The following is a 16,739-nucleotide window of genomic DNA, read 5'->3' on the forward strand; positions in this document are numbered from 1 at the left end:
CCTTCCCGCCGGGGCCCTTTGGAATTCTCAGGAACCTATTCCCAGGGGGGAACCCTCCTCCCCAACTGCCCCTGTGTCCAGGTGGTTACTAGGTCTCCCTTAGGCCTCACCTAGACTGCAGGCCCGAGGCTCGCTCTCATTTCAGTGACCCCCATTCTGTGGAAGAGACAACTGGACCAGGGAGGCCGACTGGGCCCACAGTCTGCACCGCCTGAGTGGAGGAGCCCAGGTTCAAATGCCCTCGGACCGCGAGCCCGCGCAACCCGGGCATCCCGCCCTCGGCCAGCACTCCTGGCCCTGCTGGTCTGCTTGGAGCTGCTCTGGGCACTCTTGGCCGGGAGGCTGGCCAACCGCAGAATGGGGTTTTCAAACTTTTTTATTTATCCTCAAATAGAGAAGTCCTTTGTGCAAGTGAAATCAGGCAGGAGTGACCAATCCTGAGGCCTGCAAGACCAGGTGGGCCTCCACAGTCCCCTCCATGGCAGGGGCTCTGACCACACCCTGTGGGGGGCCCTGGGCCTCTCTGCTAAGAGTCCAGCCCCACCACTCGGCCGCCCACTTCCCACAGCTTGACATCCTAGGCTCAGCCCGTCCACCTCAGACACAGGTAGAACAGGGACCACTGATCCCCATTTGGCAGAGGAAGAAACCCAGTCCAGAGCCAGAGACTCTTGCCCAGTAATGGATCTGCAGTGGGAACCAGGTGTCCTGCTGTTTTCAAGGCAGTGCCCTCCTGCAGGACAGAGGTGACCAGGACCAAGGGCAAGAAGGCCCCTGCCTGCCAGCACACTCCTCCTTGGCCACCAGCCCTCTGGCCAGCTGTGTCCCCTCCAGAGCAAAGCTACGAAAGCACCCTGTACCTGGAACAGGCCACCCCCGGCCACCAGAGTGCTGGGAAAGCTTCAGGGGACCACAGGAGACCCTCTTGCAGAACACCAAGGGCCCTAGTGTGGCAGCTGCGGTGGCACTGGGAGGTCTCCCAGAGGACCACCGCAGCTGCAAAGCCCTGAATGAGTTGGGCAGGGGAACCGGCGCCTGGCATGAAGGCAAGGCCCGGGGTGCCAGCTTCTTGGCCTGAGCCCCTGGTGTCTGTGAGGACTCCTGACCCCAGGCGTTCAGAGGGACTCCGTCTGGACTGGAATTCCGAGCAGCATGTTATACAGTGCTGCGATGCTGGCTCAGTGGGCGTCACAGTCCCCAGCTGCGCCCCATCTTGAGAAGAGGGAGCAGGTTCTGGAACAGCGCTGGGCCCCAGGCTACCCCTCCCCCAGGCAAGGCGGGGGCCCCTACTGCAGCCCCACAGAGCAGCCCAGCCTCCTGCCCAGGCCACATAAATCACCCTTCCAATAATATTTGTATTGATCATCTAGATTGGAAACCCCGGTTGGTCCATTGTCTCACTTCCTCTCCCAGGGCTCACAGATGGGGTCCCTCAGCCTCATCTGCGTTTCTAATGGGACTTTTAAGTGGAACAGCAGCAGCCCACAAGGCCCCTGTCGCCCTGGGTGTTGGGGGCCTGGAGGATCCATAAATATAGTCCTTAAGCGACGAAGACTAAGTTCAAGAGTCTGTGGCGGGAGAAGAGTGTCCAAGATGCGATGGTTCCTCGCAACTCGGAGATGGGCTCCGTGGCCCCACCTGAGTGCGCACAAGGAATGCAGGAGCCCAGGCCCACTGCAGACCCCCAAAGGGGACATAGGCATTTGTCAGGACCCCAAGGTGATTCACAGGCTTGTTAACATTAAAGAAGCGCCATTCTGGGCCCAGCCTCCTAGTATACAGAACAGAAAAGGCCCAGAAAAGGCTGAGAGCTTGTCCGAGGTCACACAGCAGGCAAGGCTGCCTGAGCTCCCAGTCAGGCAAAGGAAGTGGGGGGACAGGTGGCTTCAGAGTGACAGGCCAGTCACTTCTGGGCTCCTCTCCCTCCCCAGCTCCTACCTCCTTTTCCAGGGTGTGGACAGATGGTTCAGGCCAGAGTCTGGCCCCCTGTACTCTTCCAGGCTGGCGGGGCCAGCAGGAGCTCCAGGGGCTCCCTGGGAGGGCACCTCCTCCTGCCCGGCCAGCCAGCTGCCCCTTCCTGGCAGCAACTGGACAGAAGATCCCAGGGAAAACCACCACCTGGGTCTGCCCAGCAAAGCCAGGCATCTGCAGAGGGGCCCAGAGAGGCGGCCATCAGAGGGCCCAGGAGACGGGGGCAGAGAAGCTGTGGACAGAGGGAGGGACAGAGATGGACAGAAACAAAGAGGAGAAGGGGCCAGAACCAGGCCAGGAGAGGGGAAAGGGGGGCCGGAAGCCAGTGAGGAGTGGGGGGCCAAAAGCAGGCAGCTGGCCCCAGCAGCAAGAGCCCAGCGGCGGCCCTGCCCAGCCTGGCCCGGCCCAGCCCCCAGTGCCGCCGCAGCTGCCACACTAAGGCCCTACCACGGGGTCAGGCCTGCCCTGGGGCTTGGGGAAAATAAATGGTGTCCAAGATAAAGGGTCCAAGAAATTATTTGTCTTATTGTCATGCCCTGACCGCAATGGGCAGGGTTGCTGGGCGGGGACGGGGAGGGGGGCACCATCCCAGAAAGGCCAGAGTGGCAGGCCAGCAGCACTCGAGGACCTTGCCCCAGCCACCTGCCTTGGCCACCCACGGCCCCGCTCCTGTGGGCCGGGATGCCTCCCGGGACCCAGGCAGGAACCCATGGGGCAGTGCTTTCCAAGAGGGCAACGACCAGGAGGCGAGGCCCAGCCTGGTGACTTTGGATAAATGACCTGCGGGCCAAGTATGCCTTCAGCGACTGTCCCCGACGCACCCCTCAGGGCGGCTGAGGTCTTGTGGGTGTAGCTTCAGCATGGGGGCGTGGCTGAGGGCGCCCAAACTCCCCAGAGGAGGACCAGGCCCTCCCAGGGTCAAGGGCAGGTCAGGGAGACCACATCCCACACGTCGAGCGTCCACAAGCTCAAGCTGGAAAGCCGCGTGCACCAGAGCCGCCCGTCCCCCCCCCACCCCCAACGAAGCGCATCCAGAGCGATCTGGAGGCCGGAGGCCAGAGGCCTGTGCCTGGGGCTGAGCAGGGCACACAAGGCGGCCACCTGCTGCAGGACCTACAGGGCCACCGGTGCCCCCAACCACCGCCGCTCTCCGGGGCGCTCCCAGCCACAGCACCTCTGGTCCCACATTCAGCTAGGACCGCGGATCCTGGGGTCGCCACACCAGGGGACCAAGGCCCAGGGGCTCAGCGCTCAGGGCAAGACCCAGGACGAGGCCTCCCGGGGCGGCGGCGGGCACCTACCATACTTGTCGCCGTCCTCGCCGCGCGCGCTGATCCTGCGGCCCAGCACCTGGATGTGCTTGCCGCTGGTCCTGCTGTAGAGCTGGTACAGCCGCAGCTGCTTACGGCTCACGTCGTCCCGGGCCCGCGTCTGGTTCTCCACGTGGATGCGGAAGTCCACGTTCTCCTCGGCCACCAGCACCTGCGGAGGACGGGGACAGGGTGAAGGCCATGGCCACCCTGCTCCACAGAGCTGCCTGCCCCGGTGGCCCAGCCAAGAAAGCAGCCGAGAACCAGCCTCGGTGGACGGTGGATGCACCCCAAGTTGCTGGACGCCGCCCCACAGCCCTGCAGGGAAGCGGGAAGCCCCTTTCGCCCTGTGGCCAGCTCCTCCTCAGAACAGTGGCACCAGCGCCCCACCCCAGGACATGGCAGGATGCCGTGAGGACACGGAGAGCCAACCGGAAGAAAAAGACCTCATCCACCGGAGGGGGGAGAGGGGCACGGGCAGAAAGCCGCTGGGAGAGGCCTGGCAAGTCTCCATCTGGGAACCGATGGGCCAGAGGCCACCACCAGGCCCAGGCTCCTCCCCACCCCTGTGGCCCTCCCACTATTCACACCCCAACCTCAGGCCCTTCTTGGAGAACCCTCCGTTTCATATCACCCATCAAAGTTCCCTTTATCACCTGGGACTTAGCTCGGATCTGCCCACCTCCTCCAAGAAGCCTTCTCTGGTTGCACCAACACCCAACTCTCCAATCTCCCATCCCAGACATGGCCTCTCATTAGGGTAATGGGCACCTACTTCCTCATGGCCTCTTGCTAATCTGGTCCACTCCAGCCACCTGCTAATCCATCCTGCACCAAACCTGGTCCTCATAGACCCCTCCCTGGCACACTCCCCATGCCTTGCCATCTTCTACTGCTCCCTTCCTACCAGCTACCCTGTCTCCTGCCTCAGGGCCTTTGCACTTGCTCTTCCCTCTGTTCCCCTGGTTTCTCCCTGCCCTCTCCACTCCAGGTCCTTACTTCACTTGCATCTCTGCTCAAACAGACCTTTCTGGACCGTCCTTCTGAGGCGGCCTCCAACTCAGCCCTGACCCCTGATGTTCTGTGTTCCTCTGTAGCACTTATCAACCTGACATACCATTTCCCAGTCTGGTTTTTGTCTATCTGCCCCCACGGACTGGGGATATCATGAAAGCTAAAGCTATCTAGCTATGTCCTCCTTGTGCGCTGCTTTTCCCCAGCACCAAGGGCAGTGGACACCCACACACGGTGGATGGATGGGTGGGTGGACAGGTGAATGCTGACAAGACTCAGAGTCCTGCCGTGCCACTTATCATGACATTAAGTTTTCCCATGACCCATCCCACCTTAACCATAAAGCTGAGCAGGTTCTGTAGCCTGGCCGGCAGGCAGTCACATGTCTAGCAGAACGCGAGACACAGGGGACCCTGTTCCCGGGATGCCCCACCCATGCCACAGCTCTAGCTAGATCTGTCTGCAGCTGACACCCACCCTGATGCTCAGGGACAGCAAGCTCCAGAGGCCCCTCCTATGGGCATGTGTCCCAAGACACCTCCATGCATGGACTTCAACCCTCCTGGAATGACTTCCGGAGTGGCCTGGCCCTGTCCCCTCCCCCAAGGGTAGGCGCCAGCATCCCCCACCGGCCGACCCCCACTCACAGGAGGCCCTATCGACCAGAGGTCAAACCAATCTCCTCACCCCGGGCCCCCAAGGGGCACTCCCTGCCCCAGAAGCTGGCCTCCCATTAACGATTTTCTCCCTGGCCCACTGGACAGAGGCAGAGTGGGTGACCCAGGGTCAGCAGAGGCTGGAGGGTGACCCTTCCACAGGATGTGGGGTGAACAATCCATCTTGCCCAGCTTCCGTGATTTAAGCCACACCTTGAGGCCTGATCAGTCCCGGGGTAGGGAGTGGGGGTGGCCTCTCCAGGACACAGGGCCCAAGAGTGCCCTAGGCCCTGGGCAAGGCCTCTGGTGGGCTCAGGGCTGCCAGCGTCCTTCAGCTTGGCTGTCACCTGCCCCAGGCACCTGCCTGGCCCCCACCTCCAAGGCTGGGAGGGTCTCCACACATGCAGCTATCCCTGAGTGAAGCTCATCGGGTCATCTCTAGGTCTCCGCTCCACCTCCAGCAGGCCATCAGCAAATGCTTGCAAATGTGGCCCAAAATGAGGGACCCCCGGAGGTCAGTAATGACCCGATTTCTTACCACCCAAGCAAGCAGATCCCACAGGGGGATGGCGGGGGGAGTTCTTTTTCTTCCCTTTATTTTATTTATTTGTTTGTTTGTTTATTTTGGTGCCAGGGGTTGAACACAGGGGTACTTACCCACTGAGCCACACCCCCGCCCTTTTTATTTTATTATTTTGTGTGTGTGTGATGCGAGGCAAGCACTCTATCAACCGAGCTCTATCCCCAGCCCCTTACTTTTTCTTTTGAGACAGGGTCTCACCAAGTTTCTTAGGGCCTTGTTAAGTGCTGAGCCTGACCTTGAACTTGCGATCCTCCTGCCTCAGCCTCCTGAGCCACTGGGATTGCAAGGGCTGTTTTAAGCTGTGGAGAGCCCTGCTGTCCTCTGCTGAGAGTGGATATGCTTTTCTTCTACCTGCAGCTGAGTCCTCTTCACAGATGGGTCCTCAGGCCTCTGCCCAGAGCCACAGGGCTAGGTGGGTGAGCAGAGCCCCAGGCTCTGCCTCCAGAGCACAGGCATGCAGGGCTGCCCGGCCCCGATGGCCCCTTTCCCTGTCCACTAGTTGGGTGACAGGTCACTTGGCCTCAGTGCCTGAGCAGGAACCCAGTCAGGGCCTTCTAAGGACAGCCAGAGCTGCTGTCTGTCCACTCATACCCTTCAGGGACAGAGTCACCAGAAGGGCCCTGAAAAGCTGCAGGACAAACATAGTCCCAGCCCCGTAGCTCCTTCAAAGTGGACGGAAGGGCCTCGCGGCCCATCTCGCCCCCACCTCGCCCCCCTCCACGCATGGATCGTGTTTTGGGAGGAAGTAGCTTTTCCCATCGGGGTGGGGGGGTGACCTAGAGTCCCCTGGCAGCCTAAGACCCCAACTTCACCCCCTGCCCTTTCCCAGGTCTGAGGTTTCAATGGGGGGGAAATGTTCCCTCCCCAGCCCAGGAACTGCACAGAGGCAATGGGGCCAGGCCTGCCAAAACCCCGGGGACAGAGGCACCCCCTGGGCCCGGGGACCCAGCCCACCTGGACGCAGTCGCATGCTCCTCTCACGTGGCCCAGAGCACGCAGGAAGACAGTGTCCCTTCCCCGAGCCCTGCCCTGGCTCCCAACTCCTGCAGGACAACGTCCAGGTGGCCTTAAAATCCAGCTCTGCCCTAGGTAGGCTGTGGGCGCCTCTGAGGTACAAGAGATCTGGCCATCTTGTGGGGATCGCTATGGCATCCATCCCACTGCGGCGTCCGACGCCACCAGAGCTCCCTCTGGCCTGAAGCCTTCACCCTCCGCTCTGAAAAGCACACTCGTGGCTTTCTCCCTAGGCCACGTTGCCACCAGCCACTAGCCTGTGCCCCGTCACACACACTGCACAATCACACTCCACACCAGGAGTGGGGCCAGCCCCAGGCTGCCTAGATCCACCCCAGTTTCCTTAACCCTCAGTTTCCCATCCGCAAAATAGAGTTTGTTTGTAATATTTACCTCAGAGAAAGATGGTGTAAGTGAACAGCAACCACATTTCTCTGTCTTTTAAACGGCCGTGACATGCAGAGCTGTGACTGAATCACCCTACAATCACCCCAGCAGCCCCAGGAGGTGGCTTGCTTACTATCCTCGTTTAACAGATGGAGACTATGAGACTCCAGGAGGTTATATCGCTTGTCCTAAGTCATAGAACTGGTGAGGGGACCACCTTCCCCTCTGTCCACCACTTTGACTCACCTGCGGCCCCCTCCCTCAGGCGCTTCACGCCCCACCTCCACTGCCACATCAGTGCTCCCTGCTTCTCCTGGATTCCACTGTCCGTAGCTACCCTTATAAACCAAGGACCAAAAATATTAAATGGGAAATTCCAGAAATAAGCTATTCGTAAGTTTTACATTTGGTGGCATTTTGAGTAGCATGACAAAACCTCATGCCGCCCCTGTATTCAGCGTATCCACACTATATACACTACCCACCAGGTAGCCACTCCACAGCTGCCTCAGCCATCAGGGCAACTGTCTCAGGACAACAATGCTTGTTTGGTACTGTCCTCCACCTGGGGCATCCACTGGGGATCTTAGGACATATTCTCAAGGATAAGGGAGGAATTACTGCATTCCAGGACAGTGGCTGGCTCAGAACACAAGACATGGTTGAGGGGTGAGGGATATTGTCTGTGAAACGGCTGAAGACCATGAACTCCTCCTCGCAAGCAAGGAGGACGGGGTCCCACTGCTGTCCCCCACTGCAGCTCCCGATTGTTGAGGTCTCCGGGCAGCCTGTCCAGAAGGGGTGGTCTCCCTGGCCCCAGGTAGGCAGCCACAGATTCTGGCCCCATTCCCCCAGCAGCAGAAGGTCAGTCTCCCCAGGACTTCCAGAGCATCTCCAAATTCTGGATTCAAACCTGATCCCTGGTAAGGTTGGCCCCCTCTCTACTCCCAAAGGCAGTTCCCCAAACTCTTCCTCAAGAGCAGCCTGGACTCTGGCCAGGTGCCGCTGCCAGCCATGGCACCCTCCCGATCACTGTTGTTGAGAGCGACTCTCACGCTGGCTCCTACTTCTTGGGCATTTGCTCTATGCCAGGGCCCAGGATGCCCATTTGCCCAGCACTGTCCTTACTGCCCATGTGACCAGAGCAGGTCACAATGATGACTGTCCCTGTGCTGTAGGCAACCCAGGGAGACACAGAGAGGCCAAAGGACCAGTCAGAGCAGTAGAGAAAGCGGCTGAGCCAAGATCTGAGTCCCTGTCTGCTCTGCAGCCCACAGGGTCCCCGCAGCAGGCACTCCTGTGTAGGACGTAGAGGGGGGACCGCCACCCCTGGGCCTAGCTGGACTCAGATGGGCAGCCCCACCCTCAGCCCAAGTGTCTGGCTTCCCTCCTGTCACGCTCCCCATGCCCAAGCCAGCCTGGAGAGCAAGGAGGGCCGCAAAGGGCGCTCCCCACCCCCAGCCTGTCCATTAAGCTCCCAGAGCTATCAATGTATTGATTGGCAGGGCCGAGCCATCCACATGGCGGGCGTGGCAGGGTGGGGGCTGGGCCCGAGGGTCAGCCTCCCTCTCCCCATACATCACCGACTCCTACAGATTGTCAATATGGGTGCTGGGGCAGGTGGCCACACCCAGAGCCAGCCTGGGGACAGGGACGGCCCTGTCAAGCACTGAGCCTGCTTCTCTTCTCCCCTTTTCCTTACAGGCAATACCGGCTTCAATCCTGTCCCTGTAGCCCTGAGGTGGGGAGAGCAGTCCCCAGGCCTGCGATCACAAGCCTGCCCTGAGTTCTGGCATCCAGTGCCCACCGGGCTATGCCAGCACCTCTACCCCTGAGCTTGACGTCACAGGCACCCCAATGGCCCACCAGGCCTGGTCTGCTGGAGACAGCCGTGTCCGCACCTGCAGGGCTCTCAGCGCACACACAGTCACGGACCCCTCCACCTGGCCTGCTCCTACCTTTGGGGTCCATCGGGACATCGTCCTGGATAGTCCTCCTGTCCTGAGCTGGGCTCCAGGCCCTTCCACACAATCCCCACTAGCTGCTGGGGCTCCCGCTTCCAGACCTCAAGGGCTGGCAGAGAAGCTGACGCCCTGTGCCGAGCACCTAGAGAGTACAAGGAAGCTCCATCCAGGTCCTCCATGCCGGGTGAGAACCAGGTGCCATGGTACCACGGCAGGGTCAGCCCTCCCTGGACTTCAAGATCTGCATACGGCCCACAGCAGGCCTCAGATACCCAGAACCAAGCAAGTGCCGCAGCTCACGTTTACCTCCCACTGACGTCAAGCCTGGCACTGTGCCAAGTGCTCCCCCCAGAGGACCACAGTCCACCCTGGCAGCAGCCCCCAGGAGGCCACAGCATGGAGAGACCCTCAATTTGCCCAGTCATAGAGCCACTGAGGGACCAAGGCAGGAGTGACCCAGTGGGTTGGAGACGAAGCCTGAGACCCTTCTGTGCCTGTGAGTTCTAGCAGAGAATATGGGGGTCAAAGGACAGTGACAAAGTGCTATGAGATTGTGGGATTCCAAGGTAGAAGGTGGACGGGAGCCAGGGAGGCTGGTGGGTAAGGCAGCCCAGTGTCCGCCTAGGGGACCCCGGGGAAGAGCTGAAGCCCCTGATGTCTCCTCCCGGCCCTTGAAAACCAGTCCAGCCAGACAGGAAGCAGCGTCCCATAAATGTTTATGGATTGCTAATGAAGAACAGTGCCATATTTGAGCCCCTACTGCATACCTGGTCCAGGACTGGGCTTCTATTACTCCTACCAACAGGTCTAGGGAGCGGTGTGATCATCCCTATAGTACTCTGAGGCAGTCAGAGAGGTCTGAGGCATTCCCCAAGGCCACACAGCCTGTGAGTGGCAGAATGGCAATTAAATCCAGACCTAAGGCCAAAGCTTATGCCACCAGCAGACTGGAGGAGAAGGCCTGTTGTCACCAATCCAAGAACCCTGCTGCCTTCCTCTAGCGCATCGCATGCCCCAGACACACACGGCACATGACAGAGCGACTACTATTGCTCAGGTATTTATCAGCCTCGATGCTGGCTGCAATACCCCCAAGACCCCTGAGAAATAGGAGCTTCGCGCTGCCCCATTCTGCAATGTCCCCACCGAGGTGCAGGAGGTTAAGATCGGGGAAGCAGCACAGGCGGGATTCAGACCCACACCCGGGCCACAGCAACTCAGAAGCCACCACCCACCTGGCTGACCCTCAAGCGGGTAAACCAAGGCTCAGAGGGAAGGCACAGGATGGGCGGTGACAGAGCCAGGGCTGGTACGTGGCCCCGGGAGTCTTTCTGCTTGGTGGCCCACAGGAGGCTTGCCTTGGACCCTGTCCTCCTATCAGGAAGTAAGGGTTGTTTTGTGTTTTCTTTTGTTTTGTTCTCCCCCATTTTATGTGTGCAAAAGCTAAGACCCAGGAAGGTCAAGTAACTTGCACCAGATCACACAGCAAAGAGAAGGCAGAGCTATCACTGGAGCCAGGCTGGCAGCTCTAGAGCAGGCGCCCGACTGTGGCCCTGAACCTCTTGTCCTTACCCGCAGAATTCCCTCCTTCCAACAGCTGGGGAAGCTCTGCCCAGATGCTGAGAGAAGTCCTAGCACATGCTGAGCCCTCCGCTGAGCGCACCCTACCTGCTGGGGCTACATGGGTGCCTTCTGCCCTCTCTGCGTTAGCCTGACGGGACTGCACCCCCATTTTCTACACCCAGGGTTTTCCTGCTAGAGGACTAAGTCCTGCTGAGGATGGACCTCCCTGCCGGCCTCCAGCCTCCTTCTGGGGCCCGGGGCACCCGTAGAGCTGCTCAGGAAGGGTATACAGGCTGCACACGGAGACCCTGATGTGCTGGCACTGGCTGAACCAACCACAATAAAATTTTAAAACCCACCTCTTATCTCCACACAGGTGACGCTTTGGAACATCAGGAATGCTGGCAGGGTGCCTGCCTCCCTCCCTCCCCCTCCACCTGGGAAGGAGGCTGGAAGGGGGGTGCGAATGCCCAGCCCCACCCCACAAAACACCCACCTCTACCTCCAGGACCCTCTCAGAGCAGCAAGTTCCAGGGGCGGCAGGTCCAATACCTCGAGCCCAGAACCGCCTCCCTCAGCACCCTCCTGGGACTGTTTCGCCACCAGGATTCCTTCTGATTAATGCCAGGATTCTCTGGAAAAGTCAGCCTGGCACAGTGGCATGAACACAAGATCTTGCATCCAGAGGGCGGGGACTCAGCCGTGCCTTGAACAAATCCCTTCCTCGTCTCTGCCTCGCTTTCTCCGACCATGTGGGAGGAACGTCACTCCTTCCTACCCACCATCTTGTACAATGGTGGGAGCATTGAAAGCAGCTGCCTGATGCCACAGACACTGTGAAATTCTTACGAACACCTTCTTGGTGGAGGGAGATGCACCCTGCCCCACAGAGCTGGGAGCAGTGGTGGACACACTCCTGAGACCTGGCCATCTCCCTGCCAGGCTCCGAGCTCTGGGGCCAGGTGCCCTCTAGGGCTTATTCTCAGGTCAGCAAGAAGCAGACTCCCCCCAAGCAGCCGTTGAATGAAAACCTGCCTAAATGGAAGATGATGATCTTTAAGAAATTGAAAGTGCCCGAAATAAATAAACCAAAGTGCCACCCAATAGGACAGTTTTCCATCCTCCTCTTGCCCTGAAGGACACTGTCCTCATACTAGCCAGCTTGAAGGAAGGGTCCAAAGCCCATGGAGGAAGCTGGGTGGTCAGACAGAGAGGGATGTGGAAGGAAACTTCCAAACCAGAACACCTCTTGCACAGGAAGTGGCCGAGTGGGAAGGACAAGGCACTAGGAGGGACAGGGGACTGGAGGAAGCCTCCCCCTCCCCCTCCCCCCACCCCTGGCCTGCTCATGCCCGGCTTGTCTGGGAAGGCCTGGACCTAGCTGAGCCTGGCGGTGGGAACAATGTCAGGCAGGTGCCGGCTGAGCCTCCTGAAAGGCCCGGCCCGTGTCATTGTCACAGCTCAGCCAAGTGCAGAAAAGCAATTTACTGGTCACGCCACCTGCTCCGGAGGACATTTCTAAAATTCTTCCGATTGGAGCTATCCACAGTGCCCGAGTCCTGGGGAGAAGGGATGAAGGGATCTTATTAAATTCCCAGCTTCCCGCTTCCCAGGGTGGCTGCGAATGAGGGCGGGACTCAGCACCCTGGGGGTGGGCGAGGACAGTGTCTAGCATTCAATGTGCTCATGGAAACGTGGCTGGGAGGAACCCGTCCTGACCTGGGCTGAGGTCTGGGGGCAGGGGGCAGACTATTCCTGAGATGGACCAGACCCCCAGGACAGCAAGGTGGGGGAGGGCAGGATGGGGGGACCCCTTTCTCCGCCCAGACGACTTTCCGGGGAGGATGAGAAGTCACGCAGCTCTGTCTCACATCATTCCAACCCCAGGGCCACTTCTTTCACAAAGGATGAAACTAAGACCCACAGGAAGCCACGAGCAGGGAACGATGGAGCTGGGGTCCAGGCCTAGCCCACCAAATCGCCAAGCCCTGAGCCCTGCCCACCATTCAGGGAGGCGGGTGGGCCCTGAGTGCACTGTGGGCCTCGCACTGAAGGCGCTCCAACTCACTGTCTAGGTACAGGCTGCCCGCATGGAGCCACTCTCCAGCATCCGCACAGCACCACCTCCACTGGGATCAGACCCCCAATTCCTGGCAACTCCCCCCATAGGGGCTGCCCCTCATTTTTACCACTAAGGACCACACAAACTTTGCCCTTGAAAGGGTAAGGGGGGTTGTGGGCTGCCAACCTCACCCGAACCCCCTGGGGAACTACCTCTTTACCTTTCAGGGGTCAGAATCTGTGGGTTGCTGAGAACTCTCTTTCAGACATGGCACATTTGGGCACAATTTTTTGTGCACTGTTTCAAGGACACCCCTCCCCCTATAATCCCACTCTTAGATGTATTCCAAGGGCACATGAACCAGCTGGAAATGCCAGAGGGGACAAAGGAGCAAAGGCGGGAGAGTGGCGTGGAGGCCCCTCACCTGCGGAGGGCTGCCTCTGGACCTACCCCAGGCGGGCCTCCAGCTCCTTCTAATATGCTGGCTCCAACTCTGGCCCAGAGGTGGAGCTGGGACACACAGCCGGGCTCCCTCCCTCACACTCTCCTTGGAGAAGACAACCCCCCCCCCCAGCAGCCCCTCCTGGGCCTCACTTCAAGAAGAACCAAGAATGGGATGCACCCTGAAGCTCCGGCACCCATGACCAAAGGCCCCTCTCCTGAGAAGCAGGTTTCTTAGCTCCGGCCCCTGGTCCAGCCGTCCAGCAAGGAGCCTTCCCCAGGCCAGACAAGCAGACCCTCCGCAGTGACCCTGGGGCCTGCCCTCTGCTTGGGGACTCAGCTGCAGACCAGGCAGGCCATGCCTGGCACTGGCCTCTCCCTCTGACACCAACCATTCCCCACCCGGTCCCCCACCCCCATCACTACACAGGGTCACATCTGCTTTGGCAAACAGCCAGTCTTAAGTTACTGACTCCAGTTGTATTGATTCAAGGAGTCACTGGGGACCCCAGCCTGGCCAACAGGAGGAAAGAACCCATCAGCCTGTCCCTCCAGCCACCCTCCTCCCAGCCTCAACTGGCTGCCCCCAGTTCACATCCATCCCAAGGGCACCAGTCCTCTCCTGCCACCAGCACCGCAGCAAGTGACTGCCGAGTCTCACCAACCAGCCCTCAACACACACATTCCTGGTACCAGAAATCTGGGAACTTCAATTTCCATGTGCGAGGCCGTCTCTGGGCATCTCCAGAACCCAGAAGGCTCAGGCTTAAGCACCTTCCCAACCCTATAGGGACACCTGCCTTTAAGGCAGAGGGGGAAGGGGCAGATAATCCTCTTTTGGCCTGCTTCCAGCTCCTCCCAGATCCCCTCTCTGGCCGCTCTAGGTGGGTGGGGGCTCGGGCAGCTGGGCTTCCCATTCCCTCTGCCCCCACCCAGCCATGCCGAGGCAGCCCTGGTCTGGTTCTAATCGGGCCTGAAGTCGGCTCCCTCTTTCCCTCCCCCCGCCCTTTTCCTTCATTTCCACGGCTTTGGAAGCCAGAGCGTTCCAACTGTCTGCGTGCCAAGACCTTCCCGAGTCTGAAAGCTGCTGAAGTAACAGATCAGATTTTAGCAAGTGCTTTCCAGGCTGAGCGCCAAGCCCTCTTCTGATTCACGGAGAGCAAGAGTGAACGCGGAGCAGGCGGGAACCAGCCGACGGCTGCAGCACCTTGGGCCAGGGCGTGCGGAGCGCCGCCTGTCCCGGAGCAGCCTCGCGGACAACCTAGCCGCCCAGCGCCTCCGCGGGACCTAGACCCGGCGCTCGCTCTCCCTCTCTGGTCGTGCTCTCGCTCTTGCTCTCCTTTTCTCGCATACAAACGCCTTTGAAACCACAGAGTAATTTACAACTGCAGCTCTCTCCTTGGACTCCAAATCCTCTCAACTGAAAGGAGTCTTTTTGTTTGGAAGAGCGAACGGCGATGTTAAGGACAGTTGGCAGACAAAATTCCTAAGTCCCAACTCGTCGCTGACTTCGGGAAGGGTTCTTAGGGCCGGGCACGTTGCTGGGGCTAAGCCCACTAGCTCGAAGGGATCTCATCCCAATCGAGGCCGACAGGCGCTGCGACAACCCACGCCGGCTAGCGAGCGACAGCAGAGTCCCTTGCCCTTGGCTCATCCGCCAGCGGCACAGGGAGCGCGCGGAACCGCCCTTTCGAGCCCTGGGAACAGGTGCACTGGGCTTGGTGCCCGGGAGGGTGGGGCACCCGGAGGGGGCGCGTCCCCGGCGAGGGGGGTCGGCTTCTGCCGCGAGGCAGAAGGGGGGGGGTCAAGTCAGGAGCCCACGTACCTGTACCTGGAAGCACAGCAGCAGGAAGTGTAAACACCTGCGGAGAGAGATGGAGAGGTGGTCAGTGGGACTAGAGGGAGGGGGCTTTCGGACAGACAGACACGAGGCGGAGTCAGGAGCACAGACGTGCGGTAACACGGGCAGACGGTCAAGCGGGGTGGGCAGCCCCGCACGCGGGCGCTTACAGGCAAGTGCAGGCGGAGGGCGCTGAATACATCGCTGGGCGGGGGGGAGGCGGCGGCTCCTAGCCCAGCCTGCACATGTCCGCTCCGCGCGGCCGGGACCGGGCGCCTCCGCCTCCGCCGCCGCCGCCGCCGCCGCTGCTGCTGCTCCCTCCTCGCCGGCTGCTGCTGCTGCAGACTCTGCTGCTCCGGGGCGCTCCGCGGCGCGCCCTGCGGCATCAGCGCCCCGCGCGGCTCCTCCCGAGCGCTGCGCCCTCCGGGCTGGCGCGGGGGCTGCGGGGCGGCCGCCGCTGTGCAGGAAGCGCTCGGCTGGTGCGGGAAGCTTGCTCACTGCTGTCCGGCAGCCGTCCAGGCGTCCGCGGAATGTTGGTGCCCGGCTCACTCCGGGGGCAGCATGCGCGACAGGAATAAAAGCTGGGGCAGGCTCTCTGGCAGGGGCGCGGGACTGCGCGAGGCCAGGGGTCAGCGCTCTGGGGCTGCGGCGCGCGGCTGCAGCGCGAAAGCGTCACGGCCGCTCCGTCCGGGCGCCCGCCGGCTCATGTCTCCTCCTCCGCGTCTCTCCGGCCGTGCGCATCGCCGCCTCCCACCACTGGCGGCGGCCGGGGCGTTTTCTACGCGCGGGCGGCGAGGGGGCGGGGGGCCGGGGGCGGGCCCGGGCCCGAGCCGGCACAATGAGGATGCGGGGCTCGGGGCTCCCCCCTCGGGGCGCGGCCGGACGGGCGCTCAGCTCGCCTGGGTGCGCCGCGCCCACATCAAAGGCGGCCCTGCCTGCTCGCCAGCCTGCCGCGGCCTCTCCACCGCCGCCTCCTCCTTCTCCTGGTGGCTCCGGGTTGGAGGGGAGGTGCTCACTCTCGGCGACGGGACCCGCAGCTCCGAAGGGCAGAACCTAAGAGGCTGGAGTGGGTGAGCGCTGGAAGCCGTCGGAGCTTTGCACCTGGGCGCAGTGACCCGCGCCACAGCGCAAACGTTGGCCGAAATGAACAGAGAGCGGTTCCCAAGAACGCAGTTAGGTGCGGAGCGACTTCACTCACCCATATTTGCTATTCACACTCACACCCACCAGCGTTGGAGTGGGGAACCGGGAGAGGGCGGGTCAGGCCCAGCCCCCAGCTCCACTTGAGGGACGCCGCTTTTACCCGCCAGGAGTCCACACAAGATATTGATTTTCCCAGCCACTCTCCCAGCGGAATGCCCACGCTAAGTGAGCCTTCTTCCTCTCTTCTTTCCCTGCCGCTGGAAGTGGGGAAGGCTCCGGGTCATCTCTCCCTTCTTCCTCCTCCAGGGCTCCGGGTCGGTTCTTGGGATCCCAGCTGGGCTCTTGCGTTAGCGAGCTAGTTTTGGAAACACATGGCTACCACCTAGCGGCTCCAAGGCGTCACTACAACCCCAGCTTGTGAGGGATATATGCTTGGGAGTAGCCAGCAGGACTCTGGTCAGCGACCACTTTAGGCCCTCTTCCAGCCTCCTCCCAACCGGGCTAAGATTTATTTCCATTTGTGTGCTATTAAGGAACTTGCCTCCTTTGGTAGGATCCTCAAAAGATTGGTTCCGCCGGTGCCCACCAACCGCAAAATCCTGTCCTTCCCACTCAAACCCCTTTTAGAGATTGCTGCCACAAAGCTCAAACTAGGACAGATAAAACAGGTCACAGTGGAAAAGAAACTAGAGAGCAAGCTCAAAATGAAGAACTCAGGAATTCGGACTATGTGGTTAAAAGCCTTCTGTCACCGGCTGTGGTTCAGAGTTCCACCCTCACTCAAGCATAAT

General features: G+C 60.5%; 1 protein-coding gene across 1 annotated transcript in view; it reads right to left on the reverse strand.

Moving 5' to 3' along the window:
- FGF18 (fibroblast growth factor 18) overlaps positions 1-16,163 on the reverse strand; it is a 29,674-nt gene extending 13,511 nt beyond the window's left edge. The window contains exons 1-3 of the mRNA XM_081308567.1: positions 14,976-16,163; positions 14,791-14,827; positions 3,273-3,453 (exon numbers count right to left, since the gene is read on the reverse strand). Coding sequence (XP_081164693.1) covers positions 3,273-3,453; positions 14,791-14,827; positions 14,976-15,007 — 250 coding nt within the window. The 5' untranslated portion in view covers positions 15,008-16,163. The remainder of the gene's footprint in view (positions 1-3,272; positions 3,454-14,790; positions 14,828-14,975) is intronic.
- Positions 16,164-16,739: the final 576 nt, after the last annotated feature.

This window comes from Spermophilus citellus (genome assembly GCF_964194105.1).
Source record: "Spermophilus citellus genome assembly, chromosome: 1".
NCBI classification, from domain to species: domain Eukaryota; kingdom Metazoa; phylum Chordata; class Mammalia; order Rodentia; family Sciuridae; genus Spermophilus; species Spermophilus citellus.